Source organism: Vombatus ursinus, unplaced genomic scaffold (assembly GCF_900497805.2).
Source record: "Vombatus ursinus unplaced genomic scaffold, bare-nosed wombat genome assembly UNPS02014781.1, whole genome shotgun sequence".
Classification (NCBI taxonomy): Eukaryota; Metazoa; Chordata; class Mammalia; order Diprotodontia; family Vombatidae; genus Vombatus; species Vombatus ursinus.
In genome coordinates this window covers 38,624,796-38,643,699 of record NW_020954559.1, presented here as the reverse complement: position 1 = coordinate 38,643,699, position 18,904 = coordinate 38,624,796, and the positions used below count along the sequence as shown (strand labels likewise).

Genomic DNA, 18,904 nt, shown 5'->3' with positions numbered 1-18,904 from the left:
ATTATAAGGGAAGGATCAATCTGAGGTGGAGAGAAGTTTCAAGGGAATGACTGTTTTACATTTTAAAAGCACAGCCCATGCACTCACCTCAGGCTAAACAAAGTTGACTGCTCAAGTTCCGTGTGTACAATTTAAATTATTGGTAAAAGAAAACTGGTCATCTGGTTGACCACGGCAACCTATGGTTCTTTAGGGCTACTCTAGATCAGAAGTAATGGAAAGTGGCACGGATGGGGATGGGGGGTACTTGTGGAGAGGAGAGACATGTAAAAATCATGCCTACTGAGAGTAGTGAGTAATGCCAGCTGACCTAATCGAGGAGGAGAATGAAAAACCATCTGCTGAAAACAACATAGCTTAGATACCTCAAATTAATCAAAGAAAATTAAATCATATTTAGTGTACTGCTTAACAAAGAAGGGAACACTTTATAAATATTTTCATAATAAATGATTAAGACAAAAAAGATCCAGTGCTTATATGATTACGGTAAGCTATAGATAATAAAAAAATTAATGTATCCAGTATTCTGGATACTTCATTCCCCAATAACGCTAGAAAAATGAAGTGTTACTGTGTATAAAAATCAATTCCTTTGACCTTAAAAATAAGTCTTGAGGAAGAAAGACAATAAATAAAAGTTTGTTTCCTCAAGATTATTAATAGGACATATAGGTTCTATGCACAATATCTTATTATTTCTGATACAATGTTCTTAGTCAGGGATGTATGTAAGCCACTTATTTGCAAATAATTCAAAACTGATGTAATCATTTGAAATTTTAAAAAATAAAAAAAAAATACTGACAGTTTTAGTTTTTCTTATTCCCATTAAAATCTTCTATGTCTTTGAAATCTTAATTTTGAAAAATTCCTGTAATTTAATATTTGTCAAACACCCAGACATTTTTTCAAAGCTAACTCTTTACCTTGAGACTCTCTAGTTCCTTTAGTGAAGACATGTGAGAAATTTTAAAGTGATCCCATAAAATAACAATTTTTAGAGATGATCATTAGAAAATGTACAATATAGCAATCTAAAAGTACCAGCCCAGAAAGGTGAAGTGATTTACTTCAGATCACATACGAAATAAGTAGAGGCAGGATTCAAACTAAAGTACTCTGACTCTTTACATTCTATTATCCTTTAAAGGGGAATACTGAATCCAGCCAGATTTAAATTGGGTGGCTAGTGCTAAAAACATCTTTTTAAATCCAATCACAAACTCACTGAACTGTCCTTTATTGTTGAAGCTACCAATTCATTTTAATTTACTACTTTAGGATAATCATTTTTCCCTTCACTATGTTCTTTTTTAACTTCGTTACAAAACATAAGGAAGCATATATTAAAAATTTATTAAATTAAGCTTTGTGAAGTTCAAGTAGGATTAAAATGACCAACATGCTCCAATTTCACTAGTGTGCCAGTCCTTACTTTTTGTGTGTGTTCTGAATTGGACCTGTGAAGTCACTGGTATAGGAAAGCCCTAATGAGGAAACCTCCTTTACCGATGCATACTGGTACCTCTTCTACCACTTACAGGCTTAGAAAGAGCTTCCTGGGGCACTGAGAGGTTAAGGGACTTACTCAGGGTCACACAGCCAGTGTGTTATCAGAGATGAGACTTAAACCCAAGTACTTGACTCCAAGTTCAGTCTACTATCCATTATTCCACACTGCTTCTCTACAATTTGCAATGTGACAACTTGTTCTACGTGATAGGTCAAAGAAATGAGGTTCTATTTAATCTGTGAGTAAATTTGGATTTTTTAAGCTTATGGGCACAGGATCAGACTTGCACAATGCTGAGGCAGCTTTCTGACTGGCTTTGTATAGGGAAAGACAAGGGGCAGGGAGGAAGAAAAATCCTTGATTATGCACTCCAGGGAAATGGAAGCTGGAGAAAAGAGCCATTCTAACAAGGGGACACTCATGCAGCCCCCTAAGTTGGTAGGTTCTAGTCCAGAATGCCACTCTAGTTTCCCTATGAAATCCTTCCATCTCTGCCTTTTGAAATATTACCCATTCTTTTAAGTTCAGCTCAAATGTGATCTCCTCCATGAGACCTCAACTCTCCCCAGTCACACTACACAAAGTTGTCTTACACTTTTCTTGTATAACTATAATGCAAAAAGAACAACTGTTTATATGTGTCACCTCACCCATGAGGTAGGCTCTATGAGGGCAAGGATGAAATCCTATTTACATTTTGTAGCACAAGAGTATTCTGCACATAATAAATAAGTAATTGTTGAAATTGCTGAAGAACATAGTGGAAGACTTCCAGGGATGTGGGGGGGGGGGGGTTGTCTTTAATAAAGAATACTAATGCCATAAGGTATAGGAACAGGCCACATGAGATTGCTCAGAGAAATGAAGTAGATGTGGCAAGTCAGAGAGCAATCTAGTTATGCACTGGCTAAAATAATTTGTTAGTACTCTGATTTTCTCATATTCTCTCTCCAATTTTTAAATTTATTCAATTCCACTTAGATCCAGTTGCTTAAAACTCAAAATACCCAGATGCTAGAATTAGAAGTATACAAGAGACAGAAGAAAATTCAGGAGATAGGTCTAGGAACTAGGGTTTGGAAGGGCATCAGGCCAGAGACTGAGCAAAATATCTTAAGTGTGCTGCAAAAGAGCAAAGGACTGTTGGAATGCTTATGCCTTAGGCCCAGATCTATTCAATTAATTTTACAGGCCTTGGTCAGCCACCACGGTATAGAAATAACCCTGTTTCCCATCTGGGGCAGCAGTGGAATTTCATAATGAAAAAATAAAGTTACTTATAAACACAAGCACAGTAACATTACTAATGAAAGAAATCTAGAAATTTTCTCATTCCAAGGCTTACATCCTGTGTGGATATATTTTAAGTACACATATATTTATGTAAACATACACACACACATACACATACACACACACACACACACACACACACACACACACACACACATATGTATACACTATAAAGCAAAGTCAAGAGGGTCCTATGAGCCAAGGTTCTGGACAGTGTTAATGTTAGGTGGCCTAGTAGATCCATGCAGGCTAGCATATACAGGGTTATAGTGTAACCCTTTATAGCACCCCTTAAATTACACAGTCTGTTAAGAGATTCCAAGGGGACCAGAAATTTGGATAGGACAAATATTACATTTTTATTTTTCACTAAACTTTTACTGAAACTCAGAATTTTTTCCAATTATTTAAAAACATTATTCTGAGAAGGGGTCCAGAGGTTGTCAAGATTGTGAAAGGGGTCCATGACACCAAAAAAAAGTTAAGAACCTTTGCTTTATAAACTATAAAAAGTTAATAAAGTATGAAGTAAACTAAGCTGTTATTCAGAAATACATGAGAATGCCGAAAACTATGGCAAAAGCCTAGAATTCATACTTTTTTAATGGAGTATAAAATTAGCTATAGAAATGGGTATTTAGGGAATAATTTATGGCAAATTTGCTAGAATAAGACTGATTTTCTATTTACCCTTAAAAAGTGTAATTGTGGGATTTAGACTGGAGACCGGAAAGGAAAAGAATACTCTCATTCTTTGCTATTCACGCTGTTTGTTCACTAGTATAAAAACCTCCACTCGAGGTCAGGTTCTTATTACAACTCCTCTAAGAGGCTGCCTCCATTCAGTCTTTTCCCTCCCCAATGCCTCCTCCTCATAGCTGCCACCATGGCTGATATTCCTAATGTGCAGGTCTGATCATGTTACTTCCCTGCTCAAGAAGTTTCCTCATAATCTTAAAATAAAACGCAAAATCTCTAGTTGGCAAAGACCTTCACAATTTGGCTCTAGCCTATCTTTTCAGGCCGATTATATATTATTTCCCCCCATGCATTTATGTTCTGGACTGGAATACTGGTTCTAGGTTCCAAAGGGGCCCACTGCTGTCATATACAACATTTCATTTGTCATGGGTCCCCCCACCCCCACAGTCTCTCTGCAGGCTGTTTATCATATTAGGAACATTCTTCCTCCTCACTTTAGAATCACTGGCTTCCTTCAAGAAGCCTTTCCTGATTCTCCTGGTTGTTAGTGCCATCCACTAGTCTGCATTTATTTTGGATAAAATCTGTGTTTATCCACTAACATGTTGTACCCTGCCTCCCTCCCAAATGAATGTAAGATTCTTGAGAAGGATAATCTCATTTTTGTATCTGTGTCTCCAGGACCTACCACAGCATCTGACATATAGTAGATACTTAAAGCTTTTATCAATAAGACACAGTTGTGGTTGCTTTGGGAATATAATATCTTCAACTAAACATTTTCATTTAGAGCTTTATCTTTTCAGAACAGGTCTGTTATAATGGGTAAGACATCATGACTTGACCACGTAGACCAACTTACAGCCAATTTGCAATGTACTTTTCCTAAGATAAAAAGAATTCAAGCAAACTACATACTGGTTTTTTTTCGGGCAATGGGGGTTAAGTGACTTGCCCAGGGTCACACAGCTAGTAAGTGTTATGTGTCTGAGGCCGGATTTGAACTCGAGTCCTCTCGAATCCAGGGCTGGTGCTCTATCCACTGCACCACCTAGCTGCCCTCCAAACTATATACTGTTAATTAGTACTCCACTTGCACTAAGTTTCCTGCTTTTGTCCCTTAGACGTGGTCCTCCTTTATTAATAACAATTACATAATTCAGCTTACATCTGTCTTATTTACTACTCTAGCCTCAAAGTCTCATTAGTGAGTGTGTGTGTGTGTATTTTTAAAAGAGTATTCTAGCTTCATAAGAGAAAGAACACCATACTGGGAGACAGAAGGCATAGGTTTTAATCCTGGCTCAGTCATTTAAAAAATGTGTGACCGCTGGCAAGTCATTTAACTTCTCTGAGCTTATTTCCTTATCTGTAAAATAGGGATAATATTATGCAACAGAACCTACCTCAAAAGGAGGCTGTAGAAATATCTGTTAGCTTTAAATTGTTATATGAATGAGCTATCATTGCTACTTGTATTATCAAAGTTTTTCACATTCCTCTAATTATGACTCACGGTTTTTTTGTTTCCAGTTTATATTTCAACGTTCATTTTTCCCATTATTTAAAAGTATAACCTGAAATAAATCTTGGAAACTCTTTTATCATATGTTAAACATAGTTTGCCTCTACAAGGATATCAAGGACATTTTGCTCCAACTTAATGATGAAATACAGACACTCTTATGAAAAGGGACATTCTTCATCTGATTTCAAGTTACACATAGTATTTACAGCATCATCTTAACTATGAATGTTAATCTCTGAAAAAAGTAATTAAAATAATTTTTACATCCTTTAGTATTTTCTTTTGAGACTAAGAAAAATTATTTTCAGCTTATAATGTGAGACTGCTAACAGATTAAGATTTCAGTATTCTACCTTATTTTTTAAGCTCAAACTTTCAGCTGGATGGTCATTTTAATACAGACACATGTTTGTAATATATTTTCAGTGACTAATTGAATGATAGCTTAATATTTTCTCACAGTTTTGTCTTTTTATACATCAGCCTAATTTTTTCTCTACACTTTTGGATATGAAGCATTTCTATTTCTTTGAAAACACGATGTGCCTAGTCTCTTTCCCCAATATCTCATAGGAAATCAACAACAGGCCCACATATTCTGCCACAAAAGGTGTTACTGTGGTGTTGATGATGCGTTTACCGCACCCCTGGACTACTCACTGTGCTCTGGCCAGTCCTACCTGTATTCTATTCAAGGAGGCCAGAGGCACATGCTACTCAATGTCTACACACCATGGGGTAGATCTGGGTAAGTAGAAGTGGTCACTGGCATAAAGGATTTCTCCCCAAAGCCTGTTGAGGTAAATCCAATCCTGTTCTGGACCTCTGGTTCCTGGAAGAGGATATACATGTTTCCAGAGAAGATAGATAATGGATACATTTTAAAATTTTGAAAAATGTTTTAAAAATTAAATATGAATTTTAAGAAAAGTTATTTATACCTTTAGTCTGGACCTGTGATTTCAATGGTAGAGGGAACTCCTGGTGTGGAAAATTCCTCCACCAATGCAGATAGGCAACTCATCTGTACCAGAGTGTTGCCTTGGGCAATGAAACATTAAATGACTTGCCCAAAGTCACACAATTATTACGTGTCAGAGGCAGGACTTGAACCCAGGTCTTCCTGACTCCAAGGCCAGTCCTCTACTTACTATGCTATACTGTCTCATACTTTAGAGGTCAAAAATACTTTGTTTTTGTATCAAGATACAATCTAATAACTAGATATACAAATTACCAAAAATAACTACCTGGGAAAACAAAATTTTAACAAGTTTTTGTACTTTTAGTAGATTTACTTATACCACAGAAATTTAAAAAGATACCTACCATATAGAAGGAAGCATTGAATTCTGAAGTACATAAGTGCGATCCAAAAACAAGAAAATACTTCTAATCATGATCTATAAATTAAAAACATACACCAATTTTTATTTGTCTAATAAATATAATGCATTTAATTTTATTACTAAGAACATATTAACCATCTTTCTTAATGGTAAGATACCCCAGAAAGTTCTCGTTTTGAATTTTTATCATTTTATTTAACACAGTCCTAATGCATGGTCCTTAAGTAATTGGTATAAATCAAATCTTTTTAATCTGGCCATTTTCTGACAGATATGGTAAATCTTATACAGGGAAAAGGCTATAAGTTTGCTTCCATTCCTTCCCTTCCCCTCTTCTAATGTACTCATATATATATATGGGGTGTAGTCTTTTTCAACAGTTAACACACTGTAATGAATAGTGTGGAATTTATAGACAGCAAGATTTAAACTGTTATAGGAGTATATGTGTGTGTATATCTATATATACACACACATATATGTATATATACCACCAAGTCACCTCAATAAAAACTTAGTGCTAACAAAACCAAAAAGACAACACTATTTAGGAAGACAAGGCTTTCTTTTTCTCCCTACCACTTCAAAAATATGTGAACACCAACCACAAAATATATATGTACAGAGCTGCAATGATGACCTGATATTTGTATGTGATACCCAGAACTGAACTGGATATATGTTTACTTTCAAGAGCAAAAAGGCCATTGTTAATGCCAAGATAATCAGGCTATTACCTCAATCTGACTCCCAACTTAACTGATTTGGAAACCAAGTTAACAACAGCCCAGCACTATTAAAGAATGATAGTTCAAACAGTTAACACAAGAATGATGAAAGTATATCAGAATGCCTCTAAATAATAGCTGTTTTTCTTATAAATACCACAAAATCATTTTATATCCAAATTGGTTTTTAAAATTACTTATATATAATTAAAGTTGCTAATTTCATCTTTCTTACATAATTAAGCCTACCCTATTCATAATCAGATTCCTCATACACAGCTCTTTTAAAAGCTAACAGGTACTTGGTTTTAAATTATGATCTCTGTTTTACTAGCTAATTGAGGGAAGCAACAGAATACATAACCCTGAAGTGTGTACAATAGAAAAAATTTTATGTTTAGTTTTGAGGTTAAGTGACTTGCCCAGGGTCACACAGCTGGTAAGTGTCAAGTATTTGGTCTGAGGCTGAATTTGAACTCAGGTCCTCCTGACTTCAGGGCTGGTGCTCTATCCACTGCACCACTTAGCTGCCCCTCGGAATAAAAACTGTGTGCCTAACAACTGAATATACAGTATGACAATCTGGGGATTTATAACACTTAATAATGTTGTTTCATTTTTTAATTTAAATTTTAATTTAAGGAACAACAAAAAAACAAGTTAGGATGACAGTTTTACATATCATGCTCAACTCTTCTCAGCTCAAATCCATGCTGAGATTCAACATCATCATATCTTGGACTATGCAAAGCTGTTAAGTCTGGCTTACACCTTCTGTACATGGGTGGAAGGGACTGTTTGAAGTAACTGTGATTATTTAAAAGTCTTTCTTCTTTACTAGGTGAAAGGAGAAGGGATATAATTCCACCCCAATTACTCAAATCTCCTTTGTTTTCTTTTTTGTCCCATTCCAGCTCCACTAGGAACTGGAATGGGACAAAAGAAGAGTTGAATAAACAGAAGTTGAAATCCAAGCAGTTCTATTCCAACAAGCTAATAACTGAAGTAGAATGTGAAAGTAGACAATACATAATCAATACCAGAAAAATACAATAACCTTACCATTTGTCTGCAATGATCTTGCCAGCATTTGTTTATCTTCTTTAAAAATAAAACACTATCTAGAGAATCTGTGCAGCACCTGCTAAGGAAAACTATTACATTTATATCTTAATTTCAGCTTTTCTCTTCCTAAAACATTATCTTGATAATTACCCAAGTTAAACCTATGACCATATATTTTAAGCCTGTAGCTCTTATTCCCTATTCCATTAATCATCTTCTTCAGTCAATTCTAACACCCTCTGATCCTTCATTTACTTTCTTATCTCCTTTGCTACTTTCTGAGTACCTCTCTACACCCAGTCCAGCTTCTATTTTCCTTTTCCTACCATCCATTTTCAGGAGGCTACTTCAATCAGGCTTCCCATCTCAGGTCCCTGTCAGCAGAAGACTAAAACCAGAGTACTTATAACTTTTATAAGGCCTGACCCAATGGTCTCACTTTAGAGACACTAAGGCCCTAGAAATACTTAGACTTTGTCACAATAATCAACAGGAAAATGGCCTATTTTTAGGATGGAAAAGGTTATAGTAGGGATTGGGCTGGGAAGGCCTGAAGTTAAAAAAGAAAATGGCTGGAACTTTTAACTCTAATTTTCTGACATGTTTAAAACAGATGCTTAAAATTTAAATCTCATTATAGAACAAGTAGCTTTTAGAAGTATAATGCTTAAACATTAAGATATATGTTCTGAAGCAGACTGAGACACAGTTTAAAAGAGAATGAAATCACAGTTCAGGAAGAAAATAAGAACAGTACTCTGAGTATTGACAATCTCATTTGTATACTGTCAGGAAAGGTCATAATAAGCTTAAGGGAAGAGAACTTGATTGTCTCTTTCTCAAAATCAGGGATTTTTAACCTCAGCTTCATGAATTTGGATGGGAAAAATTATGTCGTTATTTTCACTAACTTCTAAATGAAGCATTTCCTTCAATTATTTAAAATATTCTAAGATGAGAGGCTTTGCCAGACTACCAAAGGTGTCAAAGACACACAGAAAGGTTAAGAACCTCCATGCTAGTTGGAATCATGCATTTAGGTTACTGGAGGTTAAAATGAAATATTGTAAATTTGTGTCAGCAAAATCAGCTAAATATGGTTAAGGAGTCTATAATTAACATTAAAAAGGATAAAGACTCAAGTTCTGAAAAAAGTTTTAATTTTGTTAAAAACTACTGATTTTAATCACTTAAATTCACTTAAAAAGTGAAAGAGACTTTTACCTCTTGATCAACTGTTCAGATATTAATCAGCATTAATAAATCAAAAGGTCAAATGAAGAACCAGGCATTCTGGGAGGCTCTCCTTCAGAAACACATTATAATCTAGTATGGGAGTACAAATAGGGTGATGGTATCATGTTTTATGATAGGGAGAACCTGTGTTCAAAACCTGGCTTTGTATACACTGGCATTTCTAAAATGAACTGAATAGAAAATGCTGGGGTGCAAAGTATACAATCGATGACTCTAGGGATAAGCAATCAATGGCTCCACATCGAAAAAACCCTCAGAAGCTATATTCCTCAAAAATATCTGTCAACATCATCTATGTAAAGAAATGAAAGGAATTCTTAATGGAGATATACTTTATATTCTCAAGACTTTTCCCTTGAAAATTCAGGTCATCAATAGAAGTATTTGCTTCTGTAACCAGGACTGTGCCTGGACCAATACTTCAACTCTCTTTTAATCGTTCTATAGTCTAATAAATTCCCTTTTGAGAATATAAAAGCTAATGATATCTTCTGTGTTACTGAATGAACTAAAATGAAAAATTAAGCATGGTAATATCTACTTCATCTCACATCCTACTACTAATTGAAACTATCAGACAAAAAAAAGCATCTGAGGAAACTGTTCTCAGCTTGCCTGTGTCAAAATTGAACTGAATGAAGTACTTATCATCTGGTCAAGCCTTAGGTTTTATAAAGTAGACTAACATACATATTAAAAGAAAAATAGAGACATTTCAGGAATTTAAGAGTTTTTTATATTTTAAGGAAGTAGAGAGCCCATAATTATAAACTCACTGGGCAAAGACTTCCTTCTACATTCTGGATCAAGAGAGTATTTGGAAGAGACAGAGAGTAACAGTAAATAAGCCTCCACATCGACATGATACTCCTAATTGTATAATTGCTAGGTCTCATGCCATAAAATGCTTTCATGCCGGCCAATTTAAGAAATTACATATATTTATAATACCATAAAAGTAAGATTCTGGGTTTTGGGGATACCTATACCTATGATATGAACATATTGAGGAAGAAATCATTCAAATGATTAACCCAAATATCATAAGCTGTGACCATAAGCTATAATCTCATTATTCATGGAAGTAGCTGGCTGTTAATACCAAAATGTGATAAGAATTTCAAGGGAAATTAGGAAAAACTCTTCAGTTTTTCTTCACTGTGGGGTGGAAATCTAGCATGACCAGACCTCCAGCCACACAACACAAAGCAGCAATCATTAAAATAACTAGGTACTGGTGAAAAACAAAACAAAACACAAAGGTAGATCAGAAGAGACAAGAAAGTTCTAGAAGTAAATGAATATAGTATTCCAGGTTTCAATAAAACCAGGAACACAAATCATTGGGGTAATGACTCCCTATTCCACAGGAACTGCTGGGAAAACCATAAAGCAGTTTAGCAGTCAATAGTTTTAGATCAGCAACTCCTTCTATATACCACAATAAGCTCCAAATAAATGAGTAATCTAAATATAAAAGGTCACATCATTTTAAAAAAAAAAGAGAACACAAGGAAGCACTTTATAGCTCTATGATTAGTGGAAGAATAATTAAATATGACAGATCATAAAAATACAATGATGATTACCTTAATGTTCTACGTATCACAGTACACAGATAGAAACATAATTTAACATAAACCACATACAGTAAAATAACAAAATTTGTATAGAAGGATTAGTGAGGAAATGAGAGAAAAAAAGTTAAAATCCAAGAGCTCAATCTACAAGACCAATTTTTGGCAACTATTTCTATATCCAGTGCTTTAATTTCACAAGAACATCCTATTAACCTTCAGGTGACAAAAAATACTACAGTAATGCCACTGCAAAAACTTGCTACTTTAAAAACTCATTACATAAAACAAATTTAAAATTATCCTCTTCTATAAGGTAAAGAGGGTTTTGAAGACATAACTTCATAAGCAAAAAAAAAAAAAGGATATTCTCTGAACTGAAGGATTTGTGCTTTGACATGATCTTCACAAACCTGTCGAAGTTGCTTGTAGAGTGTTGGGGACACTTTGTAAGAACAGAGATTTTCAACAGCCTGAAAGCAAAGGAATGAACAGCTTACAGTGAAAAATATATCTATTTTCAGTTATTTATATTTACATTAGCATGGAAAAAAAGAGACAGTATTCAAGTATTTCCCTTGCACATAGTAAATGGTTAATAAGTATTTAGTGAATAAAATATCTCATAAATTCATTATTTCTTACATTTTAACTTATGGCAAATATTATTTAATGTTACTAATTTTGCAATCACTTAACAGGAAACTGCATGTAGATAACTTGCTGCACAATTAAGAAGTCAACTGTATACCTAAAGTGCTTACATACCAGAAAAGCAATGGGTTTTTCTGACAGATATAGCTAGCACTACTCCTGAAATATCTCAAAATATACTCCCTTCCCTCTACTCAAATTTCCTGACAAAGGTAGGAGGAAAACAAGAATATCATTTTGGTTCCCTTTCTTGCTTTGTGCACATCTTTGGACATGGATGTAACTGGCTCTGGATCCATTTTTTGTGTTGGGATTTGGAGCTGAGCTAGTATAATAAATACAGGCAGGTGGGTAAATTTTACTTAAATGTGATTATCAATAATTTTATTCTTAAGATACACAAAAGTAGGGGTAGCTAAGTGGCGCAGTGAATGGAGCACTGGCCCTGGAGTCAGGAGGACCTGAATTAAATCCAGCCTCCAATACATGATACTCACTAGCTGTGTGACCTTGGACAAGTCACTTAGCTCCAATCGCCTCACCAAAACAAAACAAAAACCACACACACAAACACATATATAAAATACAAAAAAAAGTAATAAAAAATATGAGCTGAAAAAGCACTACGATTGAATCATAATCAATACATGGCATCAATTCCATACGAAGTATAGATACTGGTAATCTATTAATTTTAATCCATATAAAAGAAATACCAAATATTTAACAAATAGAAAACTGGAGTTAACAGGTAAGTGGACCTTTGACAAAAATAAAGACTCTATCTAAATATACTCCAAGGAAATAACCAAAAAAGAAATTTGTATAAAAGATTTGAGAGCCTAAACACAATCTCTACCATCATAAAATGTTCTGTTGAGTTTTCTGCATGAAGAGAAACTGCTGAACTAGTTACCAACAGAATGCCCTGGGTAAGTATTGCCTAGGGAAAAAATGCTTCTGTATTGCAAGATTTCCCTTGAAGGAACATCCACAACATGAGATCAGGGACCCAAAGCATAGAGATGTTCACAGCAGTAGTATTCATAATATAAGTATCTATGTATGTACATGTATACTCCTTCCTCCTCCCCAACAATGCCTCCAAATAGGGGAATGACTGGCCAATAAATTATACAACTATTAAAAGTGCTGAATATGGGGACTATGCTGATATGTGGAAATGTAAATATAGATACATCACTTTTTCTCTCTGTCAAATGATAGAACTAGACTATTTCATCTTTAGAGTTGTTCACAGTTTTAAACTCATTATAAAGGATTCATCTAAAGTACTTACACTCAGTTTTATAATCTCAACATTCTTCTAGTTATCATCTTGTATTGATCTAAGAGAGTCTTATCAAGTTCTGTAAGTATATACTTCTTTCTTTCTAACACATTATATATACTGCTCTTTTATCAAATACAGTCAGCAAAAATCTTCCAGTAAATTCTTCTACCAAAAATAACCTTACAAAAAGGCTATAGAATTTCCCCTGCCATAGATCATTAATGAACTCTACAGAAATACTACATAATGCATCCCTTGCAAAATACAAGCAGAGCATTCATTACTGGCATAAACTGAGACAAACCTCAGTTGAAGGCAGGGGGCAAGGGTCTCTTTGCATTTTCTTTTTCAAAAAGCACTGATATGAAGTAATGTAGATCCGAAGCTAAGAATATATCTTAAGAGAAAAAACTCCACATCATTTGAGTTGTAATACTTGTATCTTTATAATTTCAAGAGATTTACAATTCCTCCCCCCGTTATCATAAAGGTTGTCCCCAAATTGTTCACCTCAAAACAGAATAAATTCAGTGTAATTTAGTTGTTAATTAAATATTTGCTAAATAGGACTTTGAGTGGGGGGAGGGGAACACGTCAATCTGTAATGTCAAAATATTAGAGTTGGGAAATACCTTTTGGGGCTCATGAAACAGGGAGAGATAAGTGATTTCTGGAGTGTTCATGCAAGTACTTAGTATGTATTTTAATGGCAATTATGGTTTTCGATTCTATTTCTTGTATCACTCATTTAGCACACTTAATGAATTGTTAGTAATCTTTTCACATGCACATATTTTAAACTCCTTCTTTATGAGCCCACAGAATCTGGCATAGTGCCTTGCACATAACAGGCTCTCAAATATGGATTGATTTGCTCCCAATCTAATGTTTAGAAATAAATCTCCCTCATGATGTGGAAAAATGGTTAACTATATGATAACAGAATATACTCCTTGGATAAGCAATGTATTTATGAGTTATTCCTAGACACCTACAAGGACCAACTCATTCCAATAAAAGTATTAGACAAATTTAGAAATTGGGACTGGGTTGTTTAAGCAAAGGAAAAGCAGAATGTAAAGGATAGCATCAGAGACAGAGCACTAGAAAAGATGTTAGAAGTAGAAAGAGAGAACTGATGGCCAACCTAATGCTCCATTTATTACAGAATATCAAGAGAAGCAGAGGAAGAGCTCTAACCAGGATGTTGGATGGACTGCTTGTGGAGTAGTTATAGAACAACACGAGTAAGTCAGGATGAGAGGACATGAATTGTTTAAACATTGTGGGAGGTAGTGCCCCCATTAGAGACCACAGATCCATCAAAATATCAAAGTTATCTGCTTTTCTTACATTAATACAACTCTTCCTAATCAGTACTGTTAGACCTAGCTCATGACAACTTGGCTTTCTTGCTTTGCAAGGACTAACATGAATGCTTATTTCCCTTTTACTCCTGTCAAATTAATCTCAAAGGGATTCTCTTATTTACCAGCATTATCTCTTTGGACTACATTTTGTCACTGGACAAAAGATAACCCTCTCATCCTTACAAATAAGCAGAATATTTAAAGATACATTTTGGCATTTGAAAAAAAAAATAGTTGGAGAGAGCTACATTGCATTCATAAATCAGGGTCCATTGATACCTGAAGATTATCTATGTACCATTTAGGGGTGTTTAGACAGGTCAAAAGACAAAACAGACTGGCAGTGGGGCAGAAAGGATCAGATTGCAGGAAAGAGAGGTTGTACTCTTTCCTCTGATGGTGAAGATGGAAGGCAAAAAGGAGAAAAAAAGATCACATGCCCAGAGAACTCCTAGCTATGGTCCTAAGTAAACTTTACAGGATCCTATCCTGGCTTCTACAGCGCTTATAAATTGACCAATACCTTTTTATACTCAGGGTCAATATTAAAAGATCACAAAGAGGTAAAATATGGGAATGAATCTGTCACCAATCAGAGTTTGTATGTAACAGACAGTAATGACCCTGGCCTAAACTATTGTGCTGAAAGAAATAAAGAAGTAGTTTCAGAGAAACCTGGAAAAACTTCCGTGAACTAATACAGAACGAAGTAAGCAGAGTCAGAATAATTTATATTAACATGTAAAAACAACTTAGAAACACTTAAGAACTCTGCAATGCCAACGCAATGCAATGATCAACCATGATTCCAAAGGACCTATGCTGAAGAATGCTACCCATCTTCTGACCAAGAGTTAATGAGACTAACATGTAGAATGAGACAGATTTCTGGACATGGCAAGGAGGAGAACTTGTTTTGCTTGTCTATGTTTATCTGTTACAAGGGTTTTTTTTTTTTGTGGGGGGAGAGATAAGAGGGAGAAAAGTTAAATGCTTGATAATTGAAAAAATTTTTTTCTAAAGTGCATATCTGATTCCAAGAAATGGATCTTGAATGACATTATAGCCCAAAACTTCACAAGCTTTGTGAATATCACTGAAAATATCTTGTTGATTTCTATAGTTTTTGGTCACTTTGAACAACGATTTTTAGGATGCTCCTTTACTTTTGTTCATCTGATCTTCAAAACATTAGACTTTCACCATTTTAAAAGAGAGCCTGTAAATATCTCTTCTTCGATTTTAGCTTCAGGTTCTTAGAAATTTCTTTTTCACGTTAAAAATTCATACTAACTTACTTCGAAAAAGTTTTCAGTGAATAAATCACCACATTCTTTCTTCCGCAGAATAAGTTCTTCAGATCCCCACATACATGACAAGATATCAGCATGCCCTCCTGCAGGAGGCTCTACTCATCTTTTTAGTCTAGAAGTCAAAAGTTTGTTTTGAGTTTTTTTTTCCCCTTCTGGTATAATGTTAACCCTACACCATCATATAGTCTCTTCCAATTGCTTAAATAAATTTACCATTCCATGTTTTCTTGACTTTCATGTTTGTATGTCAAAGATCTTAATGGGCTCTGGTCTCTTCATTAGAAATACTTGAAAGGCCTCCAATCCACTTCTTCTCTAGAATTATACTCAATTTTGAAGGAGGAAGTTATTCTTGGTTGTAAGCCCCTATCTTTTGCCTTTTCGAATACCATGCTCCAAGATTTGCTCTTGTTTATAACTAGGTCTTAAGTAAGCTTGAGTATACTTAAAACTGGTTCAATATGTTTTTTCTTTCTTTTCTGCTTTCATTTATGTTGCAGTTTTGGATTTTGGCTATGACACACCTGGCACTTTTTCCCTTTGGAGTTTCTTTCATGAGGTCATCAATGTATGCTTTTCTTTTTATCTTTACTTTGCCCTCTGGTTGTAATAGAGGTAGGCAGTTTTATGATTTTTGAAATGGGGGCCACACTGGATAAAGTGCTAGGCCTGGTGTTAGGAAGACTTGAGTTATACTTAGCCTCTGTTTGCCTCAGTTTCCTCATATGTGAAGTAAGGATAATAATAGCAACTACCTCCCATAGTATGGTTATGAGGAGTAAATGAGACAATACGTGTAAAGCACTTAGCACAACTCCTAGCACACAGTTGACAGTACATAAATGCTTTATGACAACTGAAATATGAAAGTTTTAAAAACAACATGGTTTTAAGGAAGTCCAAGTGATCCTTAAATCATCTCTCTCTGACCTTTATTTTTTTCAGTTTTTTTTTTACATTAGATCTTACATTTTCTTCTATTTTCTTCATTCTTTCGTTTTTGTTCTAATATTTCTTCCTGTCTTATGGAGTCCTTGATTTTTTTGGTCTAAGTTTAGGTTTCAGGGAATCTTTTACTTGGATAAGGTTTACCATATTCTCTTCTATTTATTCTTCCAGTTGTTTTCTAAAGCTTTTATTTCATTTTTTATCTTGTTTCATTTCTCCCAGGAATTCATGTAGTACTTGTGGGAAGTCCATCTTTTTTTCATGGGGGAAGGGTCTTTGCTTATAACTAAGAGCTACTCTTTCTTTTTGGAAATCTTTATATTTAAAGTATTTGTTGACACTAGTTGGTGTTTTCTTTGATCTATTCATTTTTCCTTTACTTACTGAATTGTGGTTTTGCACTGTGGCCAGCCTGTATGCCGATATGCCTGTGGGTGAAGTGGTCACCTTGTTTCTCCTAGGTTCCTGTACTGAGCTCCACCTGCTGAGAGTTATAGCCCCTTGGATCTTGGAGGTTCAGAGCACTAGCTGGCTCTTTTCTGCCACCTCAGGACAAGGCCTGGGGTATCTGACTCCCTTGGTTCTTCCTTGGGGAGCTCTTAGCATTTGCTTCCATTGAACACAGCCTTGTGGAGCTGGAAGGCTACCCTGCTTTGCCAATGATTTTGCTGCTTGGGGCTGCCTTTCTTATTGCCCTCAGGCCTCTGGCACACCTCTTGTACAATTCTGGGGTGGAAAAAAGTCACTTACTATTGTTTCTCGTTAGATTTATTGATCATTATTTGGAATGGAGAAAACTAAAGGGTTCTGCTGGAGGAGGCACATAGTCATAGCCACCTTTTATGTTCCTTATACCTCAGAAGCAACTTATTCCACAGAGATTACCCATGATTCCCCAGGGCAATCTTCTTTTCTCTCTAAACATAGTAGCATTTTGTCTGATCTTTCCTTTAACTTCCTGATTCTTTATCTTATATTTATTGGCACATGCCATATTATCCCCAGAACAGTAGACTATGAATTCTGAGGGCTGGAAACATTTCAGTTTTGTCTTTTGATCCCCATTACTTAGCACAATGCCTTGAACATTGTGGGCACATAATATTCGTTAAATGAATGAATATATGCTATATTATAGTTAAATTATAAACTTGAAGGTAATATTTCATTTTTTAAATCTTTGTATCTACAGAGTACCCAAGTTCCCCCATCCTTAAAATCCATCACCAGATCCCACCATCTCCTCTTTTCTAGCAAAATTCCTAAAACAAAACACAACTGTCTACATTTGTTGCCTTCACTTCCTCTCTTCTCAATCCTTTGCAACTTAGTTTCTGATAATATTAAGTCAGTCAAGTAAATAGTTAACTCTTTTACTGCCAAATCTGATAGCATTTTCTCCAACCTTGGATTTTCAAGACATCTCTATGTGACACCATTTTTCTCCCAGTTTTTCTACCTCCTGTCCAATCACTCTTCAGTCTCAGGTCATTACCCATATCATGTACCCTAACAGTGGGTATATCCTAAGGCACTGTTCCAGACATTCTTTCATTTCTACACTCTCTTAATGACCTCATAAGCTTCTAACATGGGTTTAATTATGGTCTGTATAATAATGCCCAGAGTTTAAAAAAAAAATAGCCTGTCTCTCTCCTGAATTTCAGTTCTACATCATCCATAACTCTTCACTCTCCCTTTTCTCACATCTTTATAGTCATTACCACATAATAGTCATTAATGATCTTGTTCAACAACCCCAACAGTTAAAAGAAAATCAGCATAGACTTTTATTGTATTTAGATATATCTCTATTGTGCATGAAAATATAAAAGTCCAAAGTTAACTCCATAGGCTTAACTTAGAGGTAGCTTGTCATAGTGGCTCAAGTGTTGGGCTTGGAAGTCAGAAGAGCTGGATTTAAATTCTGCCCCATGCACTAACTGTCTAATCAAGGGCAAGTGATTCACTCTCTCAAAGCATCCATTTATTCATGTGAAAAGTAGGGATAAAAATACTTCCACTATCTACCTCACAGGGTTGTTTTGAGTTAAGTACTCTGGAAGCTTAAAGCAATATATCAATATGAGTTATTTTATTATTAGCTTTTCCTGTTCTAAAATGTGGTGAAGTTTTTGTCCTGGTCTTACTAAAATTGAATTTGTAGTCTAAGATTGATTTCTCCAAAATAGATCTTAACGTCGGAGGAGACAAGCAAGTTTCTAACTATGTAAACCAATTTTCATTACCTTTTGTTCAAGTTCCCATTTATGAAACAAAAACAAGCAAAACCCATTAGATCTGGGGACT

At 35.1% G+C, this 18,904-nt stretch overlaps 1 protein-coding gene across 1 annotated transcript in view; it reads right to left on the bottom strand.

The window, feature by feature from the left end:
- The window catches only part of LOC114046195 (cullin-4A), a 65,336-nt gene that overhangs the window by 39,956 nt on the left and 6,476 nt on the right, over positions 1–18,904 (bottom strand). Inside the window, exons 3-5 of the mRNA XM_027866440.1 lie at positions 11,385–11,488; positions 8,179–8,248; positions 6,369–6,442 (exon numbers count right to left, since the gene is read on the bottom strand). Of these exons, the coding sequence (XP_027722241.1) occupies positions 6,369–6,442; positions 8,179–8,248; positions 11,385–11,488 (248 nt within the window). The remainder of the gene's footprint in view (positions 1–6,368; positions 6,443–8,178; positions 8,249–11,384; positions 11,489–18,904) is intronic.